The sequence below is a fragment of the Oncorhynchus mykiss genome, chromosome 9 (assembly GCF_057628025.1).
Source record: "Oncorhynchus mykiss isolate SJ-2025 chromosome 9, ASM5762802v1, whole genome shotgun sequence".
In the NCBI taxonomy this organism is placed as follows: domain Eukaryota; kingdom Metazoa; phylum Chordata; class Actinopteri; order Salmoniformes; family Salmonidae; genus Oncorhynchus; species Oncorhynchus mykiss.
The window spans coordinates 22,322,173-22,346,509 of NC_143030.1; the positions used below are offsets into that span (position 1 = coordinate 22,322,173).

Consider the following 24,337-nt stretch of genomic DNA (forward strand, 5'->3'; position numbering starts at 1 on the left):
AGGACAATATCAGGCCCAAACACAGAAACAGACAAACAAGACATCCAACATAGAATGCCCACTCAGATCACACCCTGACCAAACAAAACATAGAACATACAAAGCAAACTAAGGTCAGGGTGTGACACCATGTTGCTTCTCTGTCTTCGAGACCTATTCTTCTTGTTTTTAGATTCAGAGCTACATAATGGAGACTGTCTGCATCTTGAGCCTGTGAAGAACAATATAAAATGGAGGGAGAATGTTATTATATGTTATTTGTAACATTTCATGGTAATACAACATTTGGAATTCTGCTTACCCCTGCATCTGAAGAAGAGACTGCTGGACCTCTTGTCTGAGAGACGGGTCCTGAAAAGAAACATAGATAAAAAAAGATACAACTCCATTTTCCATAAGAGATACATCTGGTGATATCAAAGAAGAGCAACTTCTATGAAGTAATTAACCTGCTACATACATCATTAATTTATTAGGTATGGACTTCACTTACCTCTACACTGCAGACACTTTCTCTTGTTCATATTGTACATGACGAAGCCAAGGACAGTAATCAGGATAAATGAGAGACCCAATGCTGAGCTCAGGCAATACACCAACAGAAAAGGTTCTGCACCATTGTCTGTGAAAATAAATATTGTGCTAGAAGCATAGTAACTATATGGAGGATTGCATGTTTTCTCATGTGTTCTAAATAACTAGTACTGTATGCAGTTTTACACTGTAGATTATTCAATAGATATAAACAAAAATGTAAGATGTATCACCTACCCTTGATGTCCAGCTTGGTCCCATTGCCAAACACTATCTCCCCACATGAGGCCACAGCACAGTAGTAAGTCCCAGCATCAGAGAGGCTGAGGTTCCTCTTGGGGAGGTTGTAGACACAGCTCTGTGTAGGAGACCCAGCCCCAGGGCTCTTCTCACACTGATCACTCCTGTCTCCATGGGTGTAAATGATTCCTGGATGGTATTCTCCTGAGCCATGTCTGAACCAATAGACACTGCGTTCTCCTGCACAGGTCTCAGTGTGTATTGTACAGTTCAGAGTCACAGAGTCTCCTGGCTGGACTGACCCAGAAATAAATTGCTGGAGCACAGTCGTGTTTCTAGAACCTGAACCTGATAAGAAAGATTGTCAGAAAATCTGTTTCCAATGTTTGAACTCAACATTTGTTGAATACGTACAGTGATATCTGATATGTAAATACCTGATATAAATTGTTAGTAGATGTTAAGTCCCCTATATAGGGGACATTGATTGGCTGTGGGCCGGTTCAGGTTGACATTTTGGTGTAAAAAGCGCTCTGTGAACGTCCTAGGGTCCAGTGCTTTATAGTGCCAGATGGCCCAGTCTGTCTGCTCTCTGCTACCACTCTGTCAGAGGAGCTGACTACAAGTTTGAGGTTTCCCACCCACATTTGCATAGGTAAATGATGTGTCACTTTTTCTGGCCTATCCAGACAAAGAATCAATTTGCTCTCCCTCTGAGTGATGGAGCTGCTATATGAAAGGGGACAATCTGAGTAGGATCTATCTGTGGACCGCAGACTGTGCCCATCAAGTAGTGCCACGCAAGAGTTGGGTTCAACAGGGTCTGATCCAGCAGATACGGCATGTGTACTAGCTAGCTAGTGTTCATGTAGTGACGTTAAACTTGTAGTGACGTAATGCTAGTGGGCGCGGCATGTACCGAAAATGCTAATTGCATCGTACTGTTGAAGGTCCCCTCAATTGCAGTGAGTGAGGAACGTAGTGGGTGCAGCGTGTAGTTACTGCAGTCCACAGGTAGATATTATTGGACAGTCTAGCGATTTCAGCAATCATGCTTTAATCTCACGGTGATATTCTCAGACGGATTTAGAGCTCTCAACCTAATACTAAATAATTTAATGAGATTGAAACACGGTCACTTTCTCTTGGTTACAGAAGACGAAATCAGTTTGTGAGTAAAGCTGAAGTTGTAACGAGTCTGCAGCAATTTGAATGGTGTCTCTTCGCCGCTCAGAGGAGGCTTGGCAGAAAATGTTCTCACGTGAAATGGAGCCAAATTTGTACTGTCACTAAATATGATCATATTTATAGTACTTTGTAGTTATAAGAAAGGTGAAATCTTAAAGTAAGATATTTATAATTTGATTGTTACTATATTTAGAAAGCATTTCAGTGATTTCAAGCTCTTTTCCCCTAGTTTTGTAGAGTAGGAAAAAAAATATTTGTACATATTCATAATATTTGTAATATGTACTTGAGCTTGTGTCCTTAAAAGTGAGTACACCTCAGCAATGTGTAACTATTTTTTTTACCAGAAAGGTGAGTTCTAGAGCTTTCTAGAACTTCTTAAACATCACTGGTTATTGTTTATGGCCATAACATGCACAATAATTACTTTTGAGTATGTCTCTTTAGGCGGAAATCAAAATGTTGCATTATCATTCAAGAGGTTAACGCAAATGTTCTTTATAAATTCAGATGTTTTACCTTTTACAATGACAATGGTTCCTTTTCCAAATTCCATGATGTTGTTATAAGTGCTCCCACAGTAGTATGTTGCTGAATCCGAGAGTTCGATGTCGGAGATCCTTAGGTGATTCACTTCTTTGCCGCTTCGCACTGAGAAACGAGGATTATCCTTAAACTTATGGTGAAACGTAGCATCACTCTCATTGTTATAGAAGGTTGAGAAGAGCTGAAGTTTTTCTCCTAAGGTTTGCTTGTACCAGGAGGAAATTACTACCATGTCGCCTTCATAGAAGCAACGCAAAATCACTGTGTCTCCAACGTTGGCAGAGATGAGATCATTCTCCTGACGTATGGATGAGGACTTAATCCCAGCTACCATATGAACTAGAGAACATAAAAGTATATTGTCTGCTATATAATATAGGTAACCCCAAATACAACTTTGGATTGTCAAACTGTTCAAAAGCATTAAAAAGGGATGCCTCATGCCTCTAAATCAAGAGTGGACATCACATAAACAGTGAAATATAAAATATTGACTATCGGCCTATATCGAATCTTCCATTCCTCTCAAAAATTTTAGAAAAGGCTGTTGCGCAACAACTCACTGCCTTCCTGAAGACAAACAATGTATACGAAATGCTTCAGTCTGGTTTTAGACCCCATCATAGCACTGAGACGGCACTTGTGAAGGTGGTAAATGACATTTTAATGGCATCGGACCGAGGCTCTGCATCTGTCCTCGTGCTCCTAGACCTTAGTGCTGCTTTTGATACCATCGATCACCACATTCTTTTGGAGAGATTGGAAACCCAAATTGGTCTACACGGACAAGTTCTGGCCTGGTTTAGATCTTATCTGTCGGAAAGATATCAGTTTGTCTCTGTGAATGGTCTGTCCTCTGACAAATCAACTGTAAATTTCGGTGTTCCTCAAGGTTCCGTTTTAGGACCACTATTGTTTTCACTATATATTTTACCTCTTGGGGATGTTATTCGAAAACATAATGTTAACTTTCACTGCTATGCGGATGACACACAGCTGTACATTTCAATTAAACATGGTGAAGCCCCAAAATTGCCCTTGCTAGAAGAATGTGTTTCAGACATAAGGAAGTGGATGGCTGCAAACTTTCTACTTTTAAACTCGGACAAAACAGAGATGCTTGTTCTAGGTCCCAAGAAACAAAGAGATCTTCTGTTGAATCTGACAATTAATCTTAATGGTTGTACAGTCGTCTCAAATAAAACTGTGAAGGACCTCGGCGTTACTCTGGACCCTGATCTCTCTTTTGAAGAACATATCAAGACCATTTCAAGGACAGCTTTTTTCCATCTACGTAACATTGCAAAAATCAGGAACTTTCTGTCCAAAAATGATGCAGAAAAATTAATCCATGCTTTTGTCACTTCCAGGTTAGACTACTGCAATGCTCTACTTTCCGGCTACCCGGATAAAGCACTAAATAAACTTCAGTTAGTGCTAAATACGGCTGCTAGAATCCTGACTAGAACCAACAAATTTGATCATATTACTCCAGTGCTAGCCTCTCTACACTGGCTTCCTGTCAAAGCAAGGGCTGATTTCAAGGTTTTACTGCTAACCTACAAAGCATTACATGGGCTTGCTCCTATCTATCTCTCTGATTTGGTCCTGCCGTACATACCTACACGTACGCTACGGTCACAAGACGCAGGCCTCCTAATTGTCCCTAGAATTTTTAAGCAAACAGCTGGAGGCAGGGCTTTCTCCTATAGAGCTCCATTTTTATGGAACGGTCTGCCTACCCATGTCAGAGACGCAAACTCGGTCTCAACCTTTAAGTCTCTACTGAAGACTCATCTCTTCAGTGGGTCATATGATTGAGTGTAGTCTGGCCCAGGAGTGGGAGGGTGAACGGAAAGGCTCTGGAGCAACGAACCACCCTTGCTGTCTCTGCCTGGCCGGTTCCCCTCTTTCCACTGGGATTCTCTGCCTCTAACCCTATTACAGGGGCTGAGTCACTGGCTTTACTGGGGCTCTCTCATGCCGTCCCTGGAGGAGGTGCGTCACCTGAGTGGGTTGAGTCACTGATGTGGTCATCCTGTCTGGGTTGGCGCCCCCCCCTTAAGTTGTGCCGTGGCGGAGGTCTTTGTGGGCTATACTCAGCCTTGTCTCAGGATGGTAAGTTGGTGGTTGAAGATATCCCTCTAGTGGTGTGGGGGCTGTGCTTTGGCAAAGTGGGTGGGGTTATATCCTTCCTGTTTGGCCCTGTCCGGGTGTGTCCTCGGAGTGGGCCACAGTGTCTCCTGACCCCTCCTGTCTCAGCCTCCAGTATTTATGCTGCAGTAGTTTATGTGTCGGGGGGCTAGGGTCAGTTTGTTATATCTGGAGTACTTCTCCTGTCCTATTCGGTGTCCTGTGTGAATCTAAGTGTGCGTTCTCTAATTCTCTCCTTCTCTCTTTCTCTCTCTCGGAGGACCTGAGCCCTAGGACCATGCCCCAGGACTACCTGACATGATGACTCCTTGCTGTCCCCAGTCCACCTGGCTGTGCTGCTGCTCCAGTTTCAACTGTTCTGCCTTATTATTATTCGACCATGCTGATCATTTATGAACATTTGAACATCTTGGCCATGTTCTGTTATAATCTCCACCCGGCACAGCCAGAAGAGGACTGGCCATCCCACATATGCTCTCTCTAATTCTCTCTTTCTTTCTCTCTCTCGGAGGACCTGAGCCCTAGGACCATGCCCCAGGAATACCTGACATGATGACTCCTTGCTGTCCCCAGTCCACCTGACTGTGCTGCTGCTCCAGTTTCAACTATTCTGCCTTATTATTATTCGACCATGCTGGTCATTTATGAACATTTGAACATCTTGACCATGTTTTGTTATAATCTCCACCCGGCACAGCCAGAAGAGGACTGGCCACCCCACATAGCCTGGTTCCTCTCTAGGTTTCGTCCTAGGTTTTGGCCTTTCTAGGGAGTTTTTCCTAGCCACCGTGCTTCTTCACCTGCATTGCTTGCTGTTTGGGGTTTTAGGCTGGGTTTCTGTACAGCACTTTGAGATATCAGCTGATGTACGAAGGGCTATATAAAATAAATTTGATTGATTGATTGATTGACTTACCCCTCTCTACGATAAGTGGAAATATCAGACACAGTGCGATCATTTTTGAATTTGTCATACTCTTTCCTTACTGTGTCTTGGGTGGCAAGAGTCTACCCGTGTAGACATCACTTCAACAATGTGGATATTGGTGATTGGTTGAACTGGACGCATAATTTTTGTTGACGCCTCATTCAGGGTGCGCTCATGGACTTCTCATGTGTCTTGTTCAGCTCAGTCTCAGAGTTTCCTGGCTGGACTGCCTCAGAATATGTTTTATAGGTAGATTCTGATCCTTATAGATTGATCTTTCAAATTGATCACTAATCATTAAAGTTCGACATCCCTTCTTCATCACTGCAGCTTCTTTGGTCTAAGAGACTCGTAGTTGTGTGTGACTTTCTAGAGGCACACACATGCTATGCCATTTTCATCCTCTAGGGCTTCTATCACCACACAGCTACTTCACCTCACCAAAAACATATAGAAAAAACACAGCAAACACAATGCATTAGTCTTCCTTTAGTGATCTCTCATTCAGGATTTACACTCAGTAGAATAGATGGATAGAATGCCCTCCTATGATATTGTTATTGAGTAGGACAATGGTTCTAGTGGCCTAACACCACACTTAAAATCAGGGTTTGATATTTGACTAAGAACTACTGATCCTAGGTCAATTGACCTACTAAAAACCTAATTGTGTTTTTTCACCGATTTCAGTTGACTTGGTATAGATAAGCTGCCTCATTAAAAGAGTTGGTTTACTGTTGGTTACAAAAATGGTCAACGTGAAGGGCAAGTCTAGTATAGACTAAGTTCAGTATGAGAGAGGTAACAGCTCTTAGACATCTGGCTAAAAAACACAGAAATAGAGAAACAGAGAGATAGGAAGAAAGCGAGAGTAGAGTGCCCTGTGTGTGCAAAAGGCCAGGAGGCACTAACAAAGCAGGAACACATATTCATGTGTTCATAGATTGCTGTGTATGTCAGGGGATTTTAGTGGCATGAAAAAAAAAATAATAATAATAAGTTAAACACCATTAACCCAGTTCAATGTAACAATGTGTTTAGGCTACTACATGATCCTCAAATTTCCCTATACCCGTCATGTTGCTACAACCTGGCCCATGAATGAAAGTTTACAACATAGGGACACGCAGGTCGAGAGAAAAATTAGACAGTGATGCATGGACAGACAGCGACACATTCAATACCGCCTTGCACACTCTAGCCTGCATCTAGCTGATATAGGGTGTAATCATTAGTCCAACAGTTGCAAACACGTGTTTCTATTGGAAAATGCAGGTATGTTGTCATTATTGTGTAAGTCTATGGAAGAGGGTGAGAACTATGACCCTCCTAGGTTTTGTATTGAAGTCAATGTACCCAGAGGAGAACGGAAGCTAGCTGTCCTCCGGCTACACTATGGAGCTACAATACCTTAGAGTGATGTTGAAGCTACTGTAGACCTTCATTTCAAAACAGTGTGTTTTAATCAACTATTTGGTGACGTGGATATATTTCATATAGTTTTATCTAAAAAGGATGACTTTAAATGTTTAACTTTTTTTAAAATGAAATTCACTGATGATGGTCCTCCCCTTCCTCGTCTGAGGAGCCTCCACTGGTGGGTAGGGGTCTTAGCTGTTTCCTGGATACACCTTCATCTCTACACTCTGTAAACTAATGATTGCTGTTCAACAATGTATAAAACCTATGATCTTGTAAGTGATAAGATACTGTGTTCCGCTACATGGCATGCAGTACTTCAGTAGAGCTGTGTTTCTAATTGTGATGGGGGAGAACAACAAAGAATGAGACCAACTGACTGACACCACATAGACATCCTGCTGAAAACCACAGAGTGTGTAGTAGGTGTCAGCGCCGTGGGTATAGGTGGCAAGGAAGTCAGGCGCAGGAGAGTCGAAATAGAGTGTAAATGAAGTCTTTTAATAACTGTCCACAGAACATGCTCCATAACACTAAATAGTACAGACATGAAAAAACATGGTACGAGGACCCGTCGCGCACCAATACAACAAATAAACAACACTGACAATAAAACACTCTGACAAAGACATGAGGGGAAACAGAGGGTTAAATACACAACAGTTAATGAATGGGATTGAAAACAGGTGTGTGGGAAGACAAGACAAAACCAATGGAAAAAAATAAAAATAATCAATGATGGCTAGAAGACCGGTGACGTCGAACGCCGAGCACCGCCCGAACAAGGAGGCAACGACTTCGGCAGAAGTCGTGACAGTAGAAAGTGTAGATATGGCCTCGTCTTGAGCTCACAGCAGACCAAAGTGTTCAGATAACTGTGAAAAGCTCACTGAATGCATGTTGAGTGGGTGGGTTTAGCATGGTAACAGTAGGTTGTCTCTGCAGAAGCCCTCTGGACAAACATTCATACAGGCATACTGTACATAAATCAAAGCAAAATGTTATTTGTCACATGCACCGAATACAGTTGTGAACCTTACCGTGAAGTGCTAACTTACATACAAGCCCTTAACCAAAAATGCTGTTCAAGAAATAGAGTTAATAAAATATTTACTAAATAAACTAAAGTAAAATAAAATCTAATCATTCACAAGGCAACACAAGAAATGTACATAACAATAACGAGGCTATATACAGGGGGTACCATGACAATGTGCGGGGGGACAGGTTAATCGACGTCATTTGTAAAGTGACTATGCATAGATTATAAACAGCGAGTTCATTGGTGGGGGGGGTTCAATGTAAATAGTCCGGGTGGCCATTTGGTTAGTTTAGTTGTTCAGCAGTCTTATGACTTGGGGTTAGAAGCTGTTACACTTTTCATACGTACTAACAAACCAACATATGGGTGTGATCATTCTACAGTGGTCTCAGCAGCGTACGCTTAAACCAGTGTGATTAGCACGATTATTTAGAACGTCCAGTTTCGATTGACGCAACAATCAGCATTTGAGCTGGCCACACTGTTTTTTTCACAGAAACATTTTGCGCAAACAGTCCTTACAAAGTTATATACAGAATGTGACCATTTTATTGTGGATGCAATGTTCAAACATTCACAGAAGTAGCTACAGCATAACACAATCATCGAAACAGGACAATGTAGGCTACATTTGTCCTAGCGCTAACTGAGGAAAGATTGACATAACACAAGTGGTCATATTTTTATAGCTCTCGGCTGACCGAAACTACAATATGAATTAGCTAATGGCAATTACTATTAATAATGAATCATGTTTTGGGTGAGCTCACCATTGATCTAAATAATTGAGTAAAACACTTTCTAGAAATCAAAAGTAATCCGAGATGGGTAGTTTATGATAATAAGAGGAGATAAGATGAGTTTTATCTGTTTATAGTATGCATGTTGAAGGGGGTGTGTCATCTACGATCATTAACTTCCCTTCATTCACTTCCGGAATTTTACCTGAAAGATGAGTGAAAAATTCCTTCACCTCATTATAACATCTTTGGTCTGACAGACGTTTACGTGACACCCAGAATGCATTGTTGTAACTACCCATCCCGGATCCGGGAGCGTAATCATCGACTGACACTAATTAGCATAACGCAACGGACATAAATATGACAAGAAAATATTCATATTCATGAAATCACAAGTGAAATATTTTGAAACACAGCTTAGCATTTTGTTAATCACCCTGTCATCTCAGATTTTGAAAATATGCTTTACAGCCAAAGCAAGACAAGCATTTGTGTATAGATAGCATTATGCCTAGCTAGCAGCAGACAACAAAAATCAGAAAAGCAATCAAATTAAATTGTTTACCTTTGATGAGCGTCGGATGTTTTCACTCACGAGACTCCCAGTTAGATAGCAAATGTTCCTTTTTTCAAAAAATATTATTTTTGTAGGCAAAATTTGTTCTTCACGTTTGGCCGAAAAATATTCAAAATTAGCTCCAAAATAGACAGAAACATGGCTAAAGTTGTTTATAATCAATCCTCAAATGTTTTTCAAATATCTATTTGAAAATATATCCACCGGGACAATTGGCTTTTCAGTAGGACCGAGAGGAAAAATGGCTACCTCTGTTTTTTATGCAAGAATCACTCTGAGAGCCATCAGGTGGCCACTTACGCAATGTTGTCGCTTACGCTCATTCTTCAACATAAAGGCATGAAACTACGTCAAATGTTGTAGACACCTTGGGGAATACGTAGAAAAAGGAATCCGGTTGATAGCCCATTCACTGCTCAATAGGGACGCATTGGAACGCAGAGCTTTCAAAACATGAGTCACTTCCGGATTGGATTTTTCAGGCTTTTGCCTGCAATATCAGTTCTGTTATACTCAGACAATATTTTTACAGTTTTGGAAACTTTAGTGTTTTCTATCCTAAGCTGTCAAATATATGCATATTCTAGCATCTTGTCCTGACAAAATAGCCCGTTTACTTTGGGAACGTTATTTTTCCAAAAATGAAAATACTGCCGCCTAGTTACAAGAAGATAATGTCAACAAACATAGCACCACACATAGCTGGCAAATAGCTTAGCATTAGCTCATTATAGTCAGTACAACATAAAACATTGTTTTACACACATCATAGGTGTCCATCACAATCTATGCAATAATCAGAATGCTTATTTTGTCACCAGTACTTTACAGAACTGTAAATACATTATGCTACATACATACATACACTACCGTTCTAAACATTTGGGGCCACTTAGAAATTTCCTTGTTTTTGAAAGAAAAGCAACTTTTTTGTCCATTAAAATAACATAAAATTGATCAGAAATACAGTGTAACATTAATATTGTAATGTAAGTAATTTAATGTATGTACCCCTAATTACACCGAATACATCTGTTTATCCTACAGCTATTGTAAGCAGTAATCATGAGCCTATAAACCAGTGTTACACTGTTAGCACTGAGGCGGTGTGCAATAGTAGGAAAACCACTTTATGCAGCTCACCCTGCACTATCAGCTCCAATGTAAATAACATGAGTAAGTCTACCTCTGATAAGCTTCCCAGTAAAGCATAAAAAAATATTCAAGCAAGACAGAAGTGCTAAAAAAGAACCCATATTAACATATGTAGCCTGTAAAACAAGGTCCACAAAGTCAATAGCCTGCTTGTAACAGATGACATTCATATTCTGACTCTGAAACTCACTTAGAAAATACCATTGATGATACATGGTTATAACATCCACCGAAAAGACAGAAATGCCAACGGAGGCAGTGTTGCGGTCTATATTCAGAACCACATTCCTGTAAAGCGTAGAGACAATCTAATGTTAAATACTGTAATATGTACTGGTAAGTAATATGGCTACAGGTTCATCTACCTCACCTAAAACCCTTTCTTGTGGGAAGCTGCTATAGACTACCAAGTGCTAACAGTCAGTATCTGGAAAATATATGTGAAATGCTTTATAATGTATGTGAAATCAGAGAAGTATATTTTCTGGGTGATTTAAATATTGACTGGCTCTCATCAAGCTGCCCACTCAATAATAAAAAACGTCAAACTGTAACTAGTGCCTGCAACCTGGATCAGGTTGTCAGTAAACCTACCAGGGTGTTTACAAACAACACAAGTATTGAATCATCAACATGTATTTATCACATCTTTACTAATGCTGCAGATATTTGCTTTAAAGCAGTATCCAAATCCATAGGATGTAGTGATCACAATATAATAGCCATATCTAGGAAAACCACATTTCCAAAGGCTGGGCCTAATATAGTGTTTAAGAGGTTTAAGAGGTTTTGTAGTGAATCATATGTTGATGATGTGAAGAATATTTGCTGGTCTGTGATGTGTAATGAGGAACAACCAGACGCTGCACTTGATGCATTTATGAAACTACTTATTCCAGTTACTAATAAGCACGCACCCATTAAGAAAATTACTGTAAAAACTGTTCAATCCCCTTGGATTGATGAGGAATTGAACAATTGTATGGTTGAGAGGAATGAGGCAAAGAGTGTGGCAATTAAGTCTGGCAGCCCAACTGATTGGCAAACATACTGCAAATTAAGACTGTGACTAAACTAAATACAAATAAACTACACTATGAAACAAAGATAAATTATATAAAGAATGATAGTACAAAGGCAATTTTGGGGCAATTTAAATGAAAAGTTTGGAAAAAAAGCCAACTCGGCTCCTTCATTCATTGAATCAGATGGCTCGTTCATCACAAAGCCCACTGATAATGAAATCTTCTTTAATGACTTTTTCATTGGCAAGATAAGCAAACTTAGGGATGACATGCCAGCATCAAACGCTGACACTACACATCCAAGTGTATCGGACCAAATTATGAAAGACAAGAATTGTACTTTTGAATTCCGTAAAGTCAGTGTGGAAGAGGTGAAAAAAGTATTGTTGTCTATCATCAATGACAAGCCACCGGGGTCTGACAATCTGGATGGAAAATGACCGAGGATAATAGCAGGCGATATTGCCAGTCCTATTTGCCACATCTTCAATTTAAGCCTACTAGAGAGTGTGTGCCCTCAGGCCTGGAGGGAAGCTAAAGTCATTCCGCTACCCAAGAATAGTAAAGCCCCCTTTACTGGCTCAAATAGCCGACCAATCAGCCTGTTACCATCCCTTAGTAAACTTCTGGAAAAAATTGTGTTTGACCAGATACAACGCTATTTCACAATAAACAAATTGACAAAATAATTTCAGTATGTTTATAGGGAAGGACACTCAACAAGCGCAGCATTTACACAAATGACCGATGATTGGTTGAGAGAAATTGATGATAAAATGATTGTGGGGTCTGTCTTGTTAGACTTCAGTGAATCTTTTGACATTATCGATCACAGTCTGCTGCTGGAAAAACGTATGTGTTATGGCTTTACATCATCTGCTATAATGTTGATAAAGAGTTACTTGTCTAACAGAACAAAGATGGTGTTCTTTAATGGAAGACTCAAATATAATCCAGTTAGAGTCAGGAATATGATGGTAGTCAGATACCCCTTGCTTTTTAAATTTTTTACTAATGACATGCCACTGACTTTGAGTAAAGCCAGAGTGTCTATGTATGCGGATGACTCAACACTATACAAGTCAGCTACTACAGCGACTGAAATGACTGCAACACTCAACAAAGAGCTGCAGTTAGTTTCAGAGTGGGTGGCAAGGAATAAGTTAGCCCTAAATATGTCTAAAACTAAAAGCATTGTATATGGAACAAAACACTCACTAAAACCTAAAGTAAATCTTGTAATAAATAATGTGGAAATATAGCAAGTTGAGATGACTAAACTGCTTGCAGTAACCCTAGATTGTAAACTGTCATGGTCAAAACATATTGATGCAGTAGTAGCTAAGACAGGGAGAAATCTGTCTATAATAAAGCGATGCTCTACCTTCATAACAACATTATAAACAAGGCAGGTCCTACAGGCCCTAGTTGTCACACCTTGACTACTGTTCTGACGTGTGGTCAGGGGCCACAAAAAAGGACTTAAGAAAATTGCAATTGGCTCAGAACAGGGCAGCACTTGGATGTACACAGAGAGCTAATATTAATAATATCAATCTCTCCTGGCTGAAAGTAGAGGAGAGATTGACTTCATTGACTTCCTCACTACGTTTATTTATGAAAGGACATGTTGAATGCACCGAGCTGTCGGACACCCATGCATACCCCACAAGACATGCCACAAGAGGTCTCTTCACAGTCCCCAAGTCCAGAACAGACTATAGAAGTCACACAGTACGACAGAGCCATGACTACATTCCACATCAAGTAACTGAAGCAAGCAGTAAAATTAGATTTAAAAAAAAAACAGATAAAATACACCTTATGGAACAGCGGGGACTGTGAAGCAACACAAACATTGACACACACACACACACACACAGCAGCTGGGGTTCCTCTTGGGGAGGTTAGAGGCACAGCTCTGTGTAGGAGACCCAGCCTCTGGACTCTTCTCATACCAATCACTCCTGTCTCCATGGGTGTAAATTATTCCTGGATGGGATTCTCCTGAACCATGTCTGAACCATTAGACACTGTAATGTACAGTTCAGAGTCAGAGTCTCCTGGCTGGACTGACTCAGACACAGGCTGTTGATGCACAGAAATGCTTCTGGATCCTTTGACAAGAAGGCCAATAAACACATTGCATCTCTAGAATATTACTGTAGCAAGTATTCTCCCGTAATTAAAAAAATTAAAAAAATCCTTAATTATCTGACCAATAAGAGAATACTTTCTTATTTACACTGTATATATGTCAATTCTGATTTACACAAACAAAACAAAATCTGTCTCCTTACCTTTTACAATGAGAACGGCTCCTCCAAACTCCACCTCATTTCAGCAAGTGCCTGAAGCAGAGAGATGCATGTTGAGATCCTTAGGTGACTCTTGTTTTGGCCATTTTCCACTGAGAAGTGAAGGTTATCCTTAAACTCTTGGTATAATGTTTTGTTCCTGTCAAACTTAAAACACAGTTGAGAATAGCTGTACCAGGAGAAATGTAAGTCCATGTCTCCTGCATAAAAGCAACGGAAAGTCTTCAACGTTCGCTGACATGAGACTACTATCCCGACGTATGGATGGCAACTCGGCTAGTACGTGAATTAGAGAACATGTAAATATATTAGCTCAAATACAACTATGTTTTGTCAAAGTGTCTGTGGAACAATAATGGATACCTTATGTCTCCAAATCATCACATAAGCAGAGAAATATAAAATATATACTTAACCATGGAAATGGTGGAAATATCAGACACTGTAACGGCTGTTGTCGGGAGAAGGAGAAGACCAAGGCGCAGCATGGTAAGTTGAGATTCCGGCAACACCGGAGGGAAGGACGGCTCTGGCAGCTCCTGACTGACGGGCGGCTCTGGCAGCTCCTGACTGACGGACGGCCCTGGCAGCTCCTGACTGACGGACGGCCCTGGCAGCTCCTGACTGACGGACGGCCCTGGCAGCTCCTGACTGACGGACGGCTCGGGCTGCTCCTGACTGACGGGCGGCACTGGCTGCTCCTGACTGACGGGCGGCACTGGCAGCTCAGGACAGACGGGCAGACCTGGAGGGAGGAGACGGAAAGACAGCCTGGTGCGTGGGGCTGCCACAGGACCCACCAGGCTGGGGACACGTACAGGAGGCCTGGTGTTTGGAGGAGGCACCGGATGGACCGGGCTGTGGAGGAACACTGGAGCCCTGGTGCGTAGCCTTGGCACCACTCCTCCAGGCTGGATGACCACTTTAGCCCGGACCATCCAGAGTGCAGGCACAGGCTGAACCGGGCTGTGGGTGAGCACTGGAGCCCTGGTGCATACCACTCGCACCTCTCCCTTCGGCTCAATACCCACATTCGCCCGGGCACGGGCGGAGCGCAGGCATAGAACGCACTGCCCCCTCCCAGCGCCTCGGAGACACAGCACGCAGAGCCGGCGCAGGATACCCTGGGCCGAAACGGCGTACCGGAGACCAAACACGCTGGGCTGGCACAATGGATGCCCACTCTCGCTTGGCACTTGCTGGCCTACAGCCCACCGGTACTGGCGACACCGTGCGCTTGACCGCATAACACGGTGCCTGACCATTACGGCGCTTCTTTTGGTAAGCACGAGGAACGAGCTCAGGTCTCCAACCTGACTCTGCCACACTCCCAGTGTGCCCCCCCCAAAAACGTTTTTTTGGGGCTGCCTCTCGTGCCTGTCGGGCTGCCGTGCTGCCTCCTCATATCGCCGCCGCTCAGCTTTTGCTCCAGCTCTGCCTTGGGGCGCCGATGTTCCCCAACCTGTGCCCAGGGTCCTTTACCGTCCAAGAGTCCAGAGATCGCTGCTGCCCGATACCACGCTTCTTGGTCCTTGGTTGGTGGGTGATTCTGTAACGGCTGTTGTCGGGAGAAGGAGAAGACCAAGAAGCAGCGTGGTAAGTGTTCATATTTTTTATAAAATAACTGAACACTGAACAAAACAACAAACGACAAACGAACAGTCCCGTGAGGCGAATGAAAAAAACACTAAACAGGAAATAATCACCCATAAAACACAGGTGGGAAAAGGCTACCTAAGTATGATTCTCAATCAGAGACAACAAACGACACCTGCCTCTGATTGAGAACCATACCAGGCCAAACACATAAACTTAACATAGAAAAACAAACATAGACTACCCACCCCAGCTCTCGCCCTGACCAAACTAAAACAAAGACATAACAAAGGAACTAAGGTCAGAACGTGACAGACACAGTGCGATCATCTTTAAAGTCGTCAGCTCTTCACAACTTGGGTCTTGAGTGGAAAGAGTCCACCCATGTAGACAACACTTCAACAATGGAGTTACAGGTGATTGGTCAAACTGGACCAGGTCATTTTTGTTGACGACTCATTCAGGCACAATTGTGGTCTTAACGTGTATCTTGCACAGTTCAGCGTCACAGAATTGTTCTACAGAATCTCATCGTTTTGAGTTGTATAAAATCAGCACAATTGTTTTAATCAGGGTTTCCCTCAATCTTTATCTCTGCAGCTACAGTTGTCTAAGAGACTCTTAGATTGTGGCCTTTTTGGAACATGAATGCTATGACACTGTCCTCCACAGGGCTTCTATCACCACACAGTCACTTCACCTCACCAAAAACATACAGTGGGGAGAACAATTATTTGACACACTGCCGATTTTGCAGATTTCCCTACTTACAAAGCATGTAGAGGTCTGTAATTTTTTATCATTGGTACACTTCAACTGTGAGATACGGAAAGAAAAATCCAGAAAATCACACTGTATGATTTTTAAGTAATTAATTTGCATTTTATTGCATTACATAAGTATTTGATCACCTACCAACCAGTAAGAATTCCGGCTCTCACAGACCTGTTAGTTTTTCTTTAAGAAGCCCTCCTGTTCTCCACTCATTACCTGTATTAACTGCACCTGTTTGAACTCGTTACCTGTATAAAAGACACCTGTCCACACACTCAATCAAACAGACTCCAACCTCTCCACAATGACCAAGACCTGTGTAAGGACCATTAGTAACACACTACGCCGTCATGGATTAAAATCCTGCAGCGCATGCAAGGTCCCCCTGCTCAAGCCAGCGCATGTCCAGGCCCGTCTGAAGTTTGCCAATGACAATCTGGATGATCCAGAGGAGGAATGGGAGAAGGTCATGTGGTCTGATGATACAAAAATAGAGCTTGTGGGTCTAAACTCCACTCGCCGTGTTTGGAGGAAGAAGAAGGATGAGTACAACCCCAAGAACACCATCCCAACCGTGAAGCATGGAGGTGGAAACATCATTCTTTGGGGATGCTTTTCTGCAAAGGGGACAGGACGACTGCACCGTATTGAGGGGAGGATGGATGGGGCCATGTATCGCGAGATCTTGGCCAACAACCTCCTTCCCTCAGTAAGAGCATTGAAGATGGGTCGTGGCTGGGTCTTCCAGCATGACAACGACCCGTAATACACAGCCAGGGCAACTAAGGAGTGGCTACGTAAGAAGCATCTCAAGGTCCTGGAGTGGCAGAGCCAGTCTCCAGACCTGAACCCAATAGAAAATGTTTGGAGGGAGGTGAAAGTCCATTTTGCCCAGCGACAGCCCCGAAACCTGAAGGATCTGGAGAAGGTCTGTAGGGAGGAGTGGGCCAAAAACCCTGCTGCAGTGTGTGCAAACCTGGTCAAGAACTGCAGGAAACGTATGATCTCTGTTATTTCTAACAAAGGTTTCTGTACAAAATATTAAGTTCTGCTTTTCTGATATATCAAATACTTATGTCATGCAATAAAATGCAAATTAATTACTTAAAATCATACAATGTGATTTTCTGGATTTTTGTTTTAGATTCCGTCTCTCACAGTTGAAGTGTACCTATGATAAAAATGACAGACCTCTACATGCTTTGTAAGTAGGAAACACTGCCGATTTTGCAGGTTATCAAATACTTGTTCTCCCCACTGTATATCGGGAAAACATAGCAAACACAATTGTAACGTCTGCTTCCAATTCACACTCTCATACACCTGATGCCAATCACCTGAATTCTGATCACTTGTTCACACACCTGTATGTCATTATTACACACTATTTAGTTCAGTTCTTTGCACCCCATCTTTGTGAGGTATTGTTTGTTTTTGACACTTCTCTTCGAAGCTCTGTTTTTCCCATCATCTACTCATTCCGTGTATGATAGTTTTTGCCTGCCTCACTAACGACACCTTTTGCCTATTCCCTGCCTGTATCTGATTTCCTGTTATTCACCTACTGCCTGATCTCTCGGGTGACGTTTCTAGCCTGTTCCCTGCCTGTACTGTTGCCTTTTGGACGCCCTGTGTATGACCTGCTTCCTGTCCCTGGACCCAGCTACCTGCCTCGTCCTGTGGTCCTTTACATTAAACTCCTGCTGCGCTCTGCGCTTGAAACCAGCTCTCAATCGCCATCGTGTTCATTACAACAATACAGTAGTCTTCTTTTAGTGATCTCTCATTCAGGATTTACACTCAGTAAAATAGATGGATAGTATGCCCTCCCATGATATTGTAATTTAGTAGGTCCATGGTTCTAGTGGCCTAACATCACACTGATTGAGAATACTCTACTGATCTCTACTAATATATAGCTAATTTTGTTTTTTCATACATTTCCATCGACTATGTATAGATAAGCTTCCTTATGAAAACAGTTGGTTTACTGTTGCTGAAATGGTCATCTTGAAGTGTAGGTAGTATAGCCTACAGTATGAGAGAAGTAAGAGTTCTGAGACATCCGGCTGAAAACCACAGAAAGAGAGAAAAAGAGAGAGAGGGAGTAAAGAGCAGAGAGAAAGAGAGACATGTGTCTTGTGTACAATAGATCAGCAGGCCCTAACAAAGCCTTGGCGACTTCCTCATCTTGTGTTCATCACACACCACAGAGTACCTGTGAATAGGTTGCTGTGTGTGTGTGAGGCGGTGTTAGTCGCATGAGAATGGAAAACACTTTTCTTCACTACAACTTAAAGATGCCTGAGTATGGCCCAAATAAATACATTCAACTTCCTTTGTCTTGATTATTGTTAAATGTTTTATTCATCTGATCACATGGCAGAGAAGCAATACATTTAATTTATTAGTAGCTACAGTTACAATAACAAAGCTAATACAATAACTTAGCGCTCATGAATCTCTTTTATTGTTCTACTGTCTGATCCCAGAGTACACCGTCTCTTCCTCCATGTTGCTTCTCTGTCTTCTAGACCTATTCTTCTTGTTGCTCAGATTTGTTGTTTTTAGATTCAGAGCTACATAATGGAGACTGTCTGCATCTTGGGCCTGTGAAGAACAATGTAAAATGGTGGGAGAATATTGCCATATGCTATATAGTAATTTATAGCAACTGATATTTTTATTGTAATACAACATTTGGAATTCTGCTTACCCCTGCATCTGAAGAAGAGACTGCTGGTCCTCTTGTCTGAGAGACGGGTCCTGAAAAGATACACAGAAGCGATAATGATACAACTCCTTCTTCCATTACAGACACATCTGCTGATATCAAAGACGAGCAACTTCTATGAAGGAATTAACCTGCTACATACATCATTCATTTATTAGGTATGGACTTCACTTACCTCTACACTGCAGACACTTTCTCTTGTTCATATTGTACATGATGAAGCCAAGGACAGTAATCAGGATAAATGAGAGACTCAATGATGTGCTCAGGCAATACACCAACAGAAGAGGTTCTGCGCCATTGTCTGTGAATATAAATATTGTGCTAGAAGAATAGTAACTATTTGGATGATTGCATGTTTTCTCATGTGTTCTAAATAACTAGTACTGTATGCAGTTTTACACCGTAGATTATTCAATAGATATAAACAAAAATGTAAGATGTATCACCTACCCTTGATGTCCAGTTTGGTCCCATTTCCAAACAGAATCTCCCCACATGAGGCCACAGCACAGTAGTAAGTCCCAGCATCAGAGAGGCTGAGGTTCCTCTTGGGGAGGTTGTAGACACAGCTCTGTGTAGGAGACCCAGCCTCAGGGCTCTTCTCACACTGATCACTCCTGTCTCCATGGGTGTAAATGATTCCTGGACGGGATTCTCCTGAGCCATGTCTGAACCAATAGACACTGTGTTCTCCTGCACAGGTCTCAGTGTGTATTGTACAGTTCAGAGTCACAGAGTCTCCAGGCTGGTCTGACTCAGACACAGGCTGCTGTACAACGGTGGTGTTTCTGGATCCTGAACCTGATAAGAAGGTTATTATGTCAGTAAGTATATGTTTGGGTCTTAACTAAACATATGTTGAATACATAAAATAATATTTGATTATGGGAATACATAATTTTGTTTTCAGTATCATTGTATCCAGACGGTAAAGTGGAAAAAGTGCTCAAGGTGTTCCCCTAGTTGCAGTCCATAAGTAACTAGTTATTTTCTCTCTAAATTTGTATTTTGTACCTTTTACAATAAGAATGTATCCTTCTGCAAATTCCACCATATTGGAGTAGGAACTTCCACAATAATATTCTGCTGAATCAGAAAGCTGTACGTCTGAGATCTTTAGGTGGTTTATTCCATTGCCGCTTTCCACTGAGACACGAGGGTTACCCTTAAAGTCATGGTAAAATATAGCATTCTTTTCATACTCATAAAAGGTTGACATGAGCTGAGGATTATATCCGAAGGGTTGGTTGTACCACAAGAAGTGCATTGCCAAATTCCCTTCATGAAAGCAGTGCAAAGTCACTGTGTCTCCAACATTGGCTGACATGAGACGGATGGCTAAGGATTGTGCCACATCTAGAATACACAAAAGTACAGAACTTCATTATATACCTCAATATATATGTATGAATTGTATCAATAAAGGTGTACATCCTATAAGCAGAGAAATATATATGTGTGACTTACCCATCACTCTGAAAAGTGGAAGTATCATACACAGTGCCATGATCATCTTTGATGTTGTCATCCTCTTTACTAACTGTGTCTTAAGTGGAAAAAGTCTACTATGTAGACAACACTTCTACAATGGGCTTATTGGTGATTGGTCGTTCTGGACACGTGCATCATTTTCGTAAATGCCTTTTTCAGCCAACCCTGGTCTTCATAACTGAAAACTACTCATATAATCAACGTTTAAAGTGGACCAATGCTTACTTTATTGGATATTTTGTGCAGGGTGGGTGTCTTGATGATGATCTATATATATATATATTTTTTTTTACATTGTGTACTTTGCAGGCACTGAGTGGACAAAGATGTCCAATCCTGAGGTTGCAGTGTGGAACGAGAAATATAAATGTCCATCAGTAAAATGGGTTTAAAGTAATACTGTTGTCTGGTAAGCATGCAATACATTTTCAAGCACACATTGCAGTATGTAGCTTTATATGCTTTTGGTATCAAACTCAGTTTTGTGCCTGAGATATCTTTGGCCCCACCCCATGCAACAGTTACAGTTCTCCTGATGACATAGGAGGTCTGTTATAGATAGAACATAACTTGATATGTATCAGGGGGAAGAGTGGAGGAGTATCATGAGTGTATATGGGGGAATCACTTACAGGATGAAACAAGTCTTTATAATGTCAGTCTGATGACCTATCATTCACAGAATCAGGATCTATCTGAAGTGTAACACCTGACAGTTTAGTAGGGGTCAGGGGTGCACCTGGGTCGGTAGGGCTCTTATCTGTAGCCTAGTATACATTAATACAACTTCTACTTTAAACTGTAAATCAACTATCATAGTTCAAGAATGAACATGAACATGCTTTTTAGTCCAGGACTAGTCATAATCTGTGTCTGGGAATCTGGCCCATGTGATAGATAGAGGCTATATAGCATGAAGTATGTCAGTGGACTGTGTTTCTAATTGTCATGTTCGTGATCAACAATGTAAACATGAGAGAAAACACACTGACACCACATAGACATCCTGCTGAAACTACGTAGTGAGTGAAAGGCCAACCAGGCCTGTCCAAAGCAAAGAGATGGCCTTGTCTTGATGTTATTCTTCAATAACACAGACCAAAAAGCAAATCAGGGGGAGAAAAATATATTTATTAAAAAATAACAAATCATAGTTCTTATGCTGGAAAGTAGATGGCAGATGTTAATACCCAAGCCTAGCCTGTGGTTGACCGATTAAAATGCCTTGCAGTTAAATTGGGCCAATGACCAAATACCAGGTATCCCGTTTCAGAGTCAATGTATAGACAATTTGGACCAATGAGAACTTGCCACATGTAGCTATGAGTCCCGGACTGGAATTTCTAAAAAACACTAGTTCAATTGCTCTCTAGCCCTCTTGACCTGTAGTCCTCTTGGCCTCTAGTCATCTGCGTTGTGTATTTATCTTAAAATATTCTTACAATGGTAACAGTAGGTTGTCTCTGTAGAAGCCCGCTGTACAAACATTCATACAGGCATACTGTATGTACAGAACACAAGAGAAGGAAGAAGTCTGGTTTAGTCCCTATCAGTTGTTTAAATATATACAGTGCCTTGCGAAAGTATTCGGCCCCCTTGAACTTTGCGACCTTTTGCCACATTACAGGCTTCAAACATAAAGATATAAAACTGTATTTTTTTGTGAAGAATCAACAACAAGTGGGACACAATCATGAAGTGGAACGACATTTATTGGATATTTCAAACTTTTTTATCAAATCAAAAACTGAAAAATTGGGCGTGCAAAATTATTCAGCCCCTTTACTTTCAGTGCAGCAAACTCTCCAGAAGTCCAGTGAGGATCTCTGAATGATCCAATGTTGACCTAAATGACTAATGATGATAAATACAATCCACCTGTGTGTAATCAAGTCTCCGTATAAATGCACCTGCACTGTGATAGTCTCAGAGGTCCGTTAAAAGCGCAGAGAGCATCATGAAGAACAAGGAACACACCAGGCAGGTCCGAGATACTGTTGTGAAGAAGTTTAAAGCCGGATTTGGGTACAAAAAGATTTCCCAAGCTTTAAACATCCCAAGGAGCACTGTGCAAGCGATAATATTGAAATGGAAGGAGTATCAGACCACTGCAAATCTACCAAGAGCTGGCCGTCCCTCTAAACTTTCAGCTCATACAAGGAGAAGACTGATCAGAGATGCAGCCAAGAGGCCCATGATCACTCTGGATGAACTGCAGAGATCTACAACTGAGGTGGGAGACTCTGTCCATAGGACAACAATCAGTCGTATATTGCACAAATCTGGCCTTTATGGAAGAGTGGCAAGAAGAAAGCCATTTCTTAAAGTTATCCATAAAAAGTGTCTTTTAAAGTTTGCCACAAGCCACCTGGGAGACACACCAAACATGTGGAAGAAGGTGCTCTGGTCAGATGAAACCAAAATTTAACTTTTTGGCAACAATGCAAAACGTTATGTTTGGCGTAAAAGCAACACAGCTGAACACACCATCCCCACTGTCAAACATGGTGGTGGCAGCATCATGGTTTGGGCCTGCTTTTCTTCAGCAGGGACAGGGAAGATGGTTAAAATTGATGGGAAGATGGATGGAGCCAAATACAGGACCATTCTGGAAGAAAACCTGATGGAGTCTGCAAAAGACCTGAGACTGGGACGGAGATTTGTCTTCCAACAAGACAATGATCCAAAACATAAAGTAAAATCTACAATGGAATGGTTCAAAAATAAACATATCCAGGTGTTAGAATGGCCAAGTCAAAGTCCAGACCTGAATCCAATCGAGAATCTGTGGAAAGAACTGAAAACTGCTGTTCACAAATGCTCTCCATCCAACCTCACTGAGGGGGGGGGGGGGGGGGTGGACTTCTGCTTGTCAAACATCACTTTCACAAATCATGGGTGTTAATATGGAGTTTGTCCCCCCTTTGCTGCTATAACAGCACTACTCTTCTGGGAAGGCTTCCCACTACATGTTGGAACATTTCCGCGGGGTCTTGCTTCCATTCAGCCCCAAGAGCATTAGTGATGTGGGGCACTGATGTTAGGTGATTAGGCCTGGTTCGCAGTAGGTGTTCCAATTCATCCCAAAGGTTTTTGATGGGGTTGAGGTCAGGGCTCTGCTCTCTTAGCCAACCAGCTAATTTGACACACTTTATCTAGTCTGTTTTACTCTGTGGTTAATGTGGTTCTAAAAGGAATCTATCAGAAGGAGGATCCTCCTCTATTGGTCTCATTCTGACAGAGGAACCTGCAGTTGACTTTTTGCTTCAAAGACATGTCTGTTTGAGAATGTACTGAACGTTCTCACATGACATCATCACAAAATTGCCCCTCCCCCCCGGACCACAAGTTAGAATAGATGGTGCTGCTGTATGACACATGACGTGCTTAACTCAGAGGGTTCAGATAGGGTTCATTAGCAGTTATTTGTGGTTTGTAACTGATTTCAGATAACAAAATATATATTACAGTCAGTTTTATATATACTTGTTTTGCTGTGACTAAGCTATAATGGGAAACATGAACAACCAGTAAAGATAGTGAGAACAACAGTGACACCACATAGACATCCTGCAGAAAACCACATAGAGACACAGAGAGCAGGTAGGAGGGTGTGCACAAAGACAGCAGGCCCTCTCACCAACATATTATATACGACCTCATCTTGTGCTTACAGAAGAGTGCAGAGTACCTGTGAATTTGTTCACTGTGTGGGGGGTGGGTGTGAGTGACATGCTATCGACACAACTTAAAGAGGACAACACATTACAGAGGAGAGATGACATGAATAAATAGGTTGTCTCCCATACCTATTCAACTACTCCCTGGAACTCAATACAAAACTACACACAAACACGAGTCATTGTCTTC

The 24,337-nt window shown here is 41.7% G+C and overlaps 2 protein-coding genes across 2 annotated transcripts; both read right to left on the minus strand.

The window, feature by feature from the left end:
• Positions 1–513: 513 nt before the first annotated feature.
• LOC149980836 (uncharacterized) lies at positions 514–2,842 on the minus strand. Its single transcript, XM_090185778.1, has 2 exons — positions 2,482–2,842; positions 514–1,122 (listed from the first exon to the last, which is right to left on the minus strand). The coding sequence occupies exons 1-2, from the start codon at positions 2,840–2,842 to the stop codon at positions 764–766; spliced, it is 720 nt and encodes a 239-aa protein (XP_090041904.1). The 3' UTR covers positions 514–763.
• A 15,872-nt stretch (positions 2,843–18,714) lies between these two features.
• LOC110532953 (uncharacterized) lies at positions 18,715–20,504 on the minus strand. Its single transcript, XM_090183737.1, has 6 exons — positions 20,444–20,504; positions 19,991–20,332; positions 19,427–19,771; positions 19,149–19,277; positions 18,956–19,005; positions 18,715–18,849 (listed from the first exon to the last, which is right to left on the minus strand). Exons 1-6 carry the CDS (start codon positions 20,502–20,504, stop codon positions 18,715–18,717), a joined length of 1,062 nt encoding a protein of 353 aa, XP_090039863.1.
• Between the last annotated feature and the right edge of the window lie 3,833 nt (positions 20,505–24,337).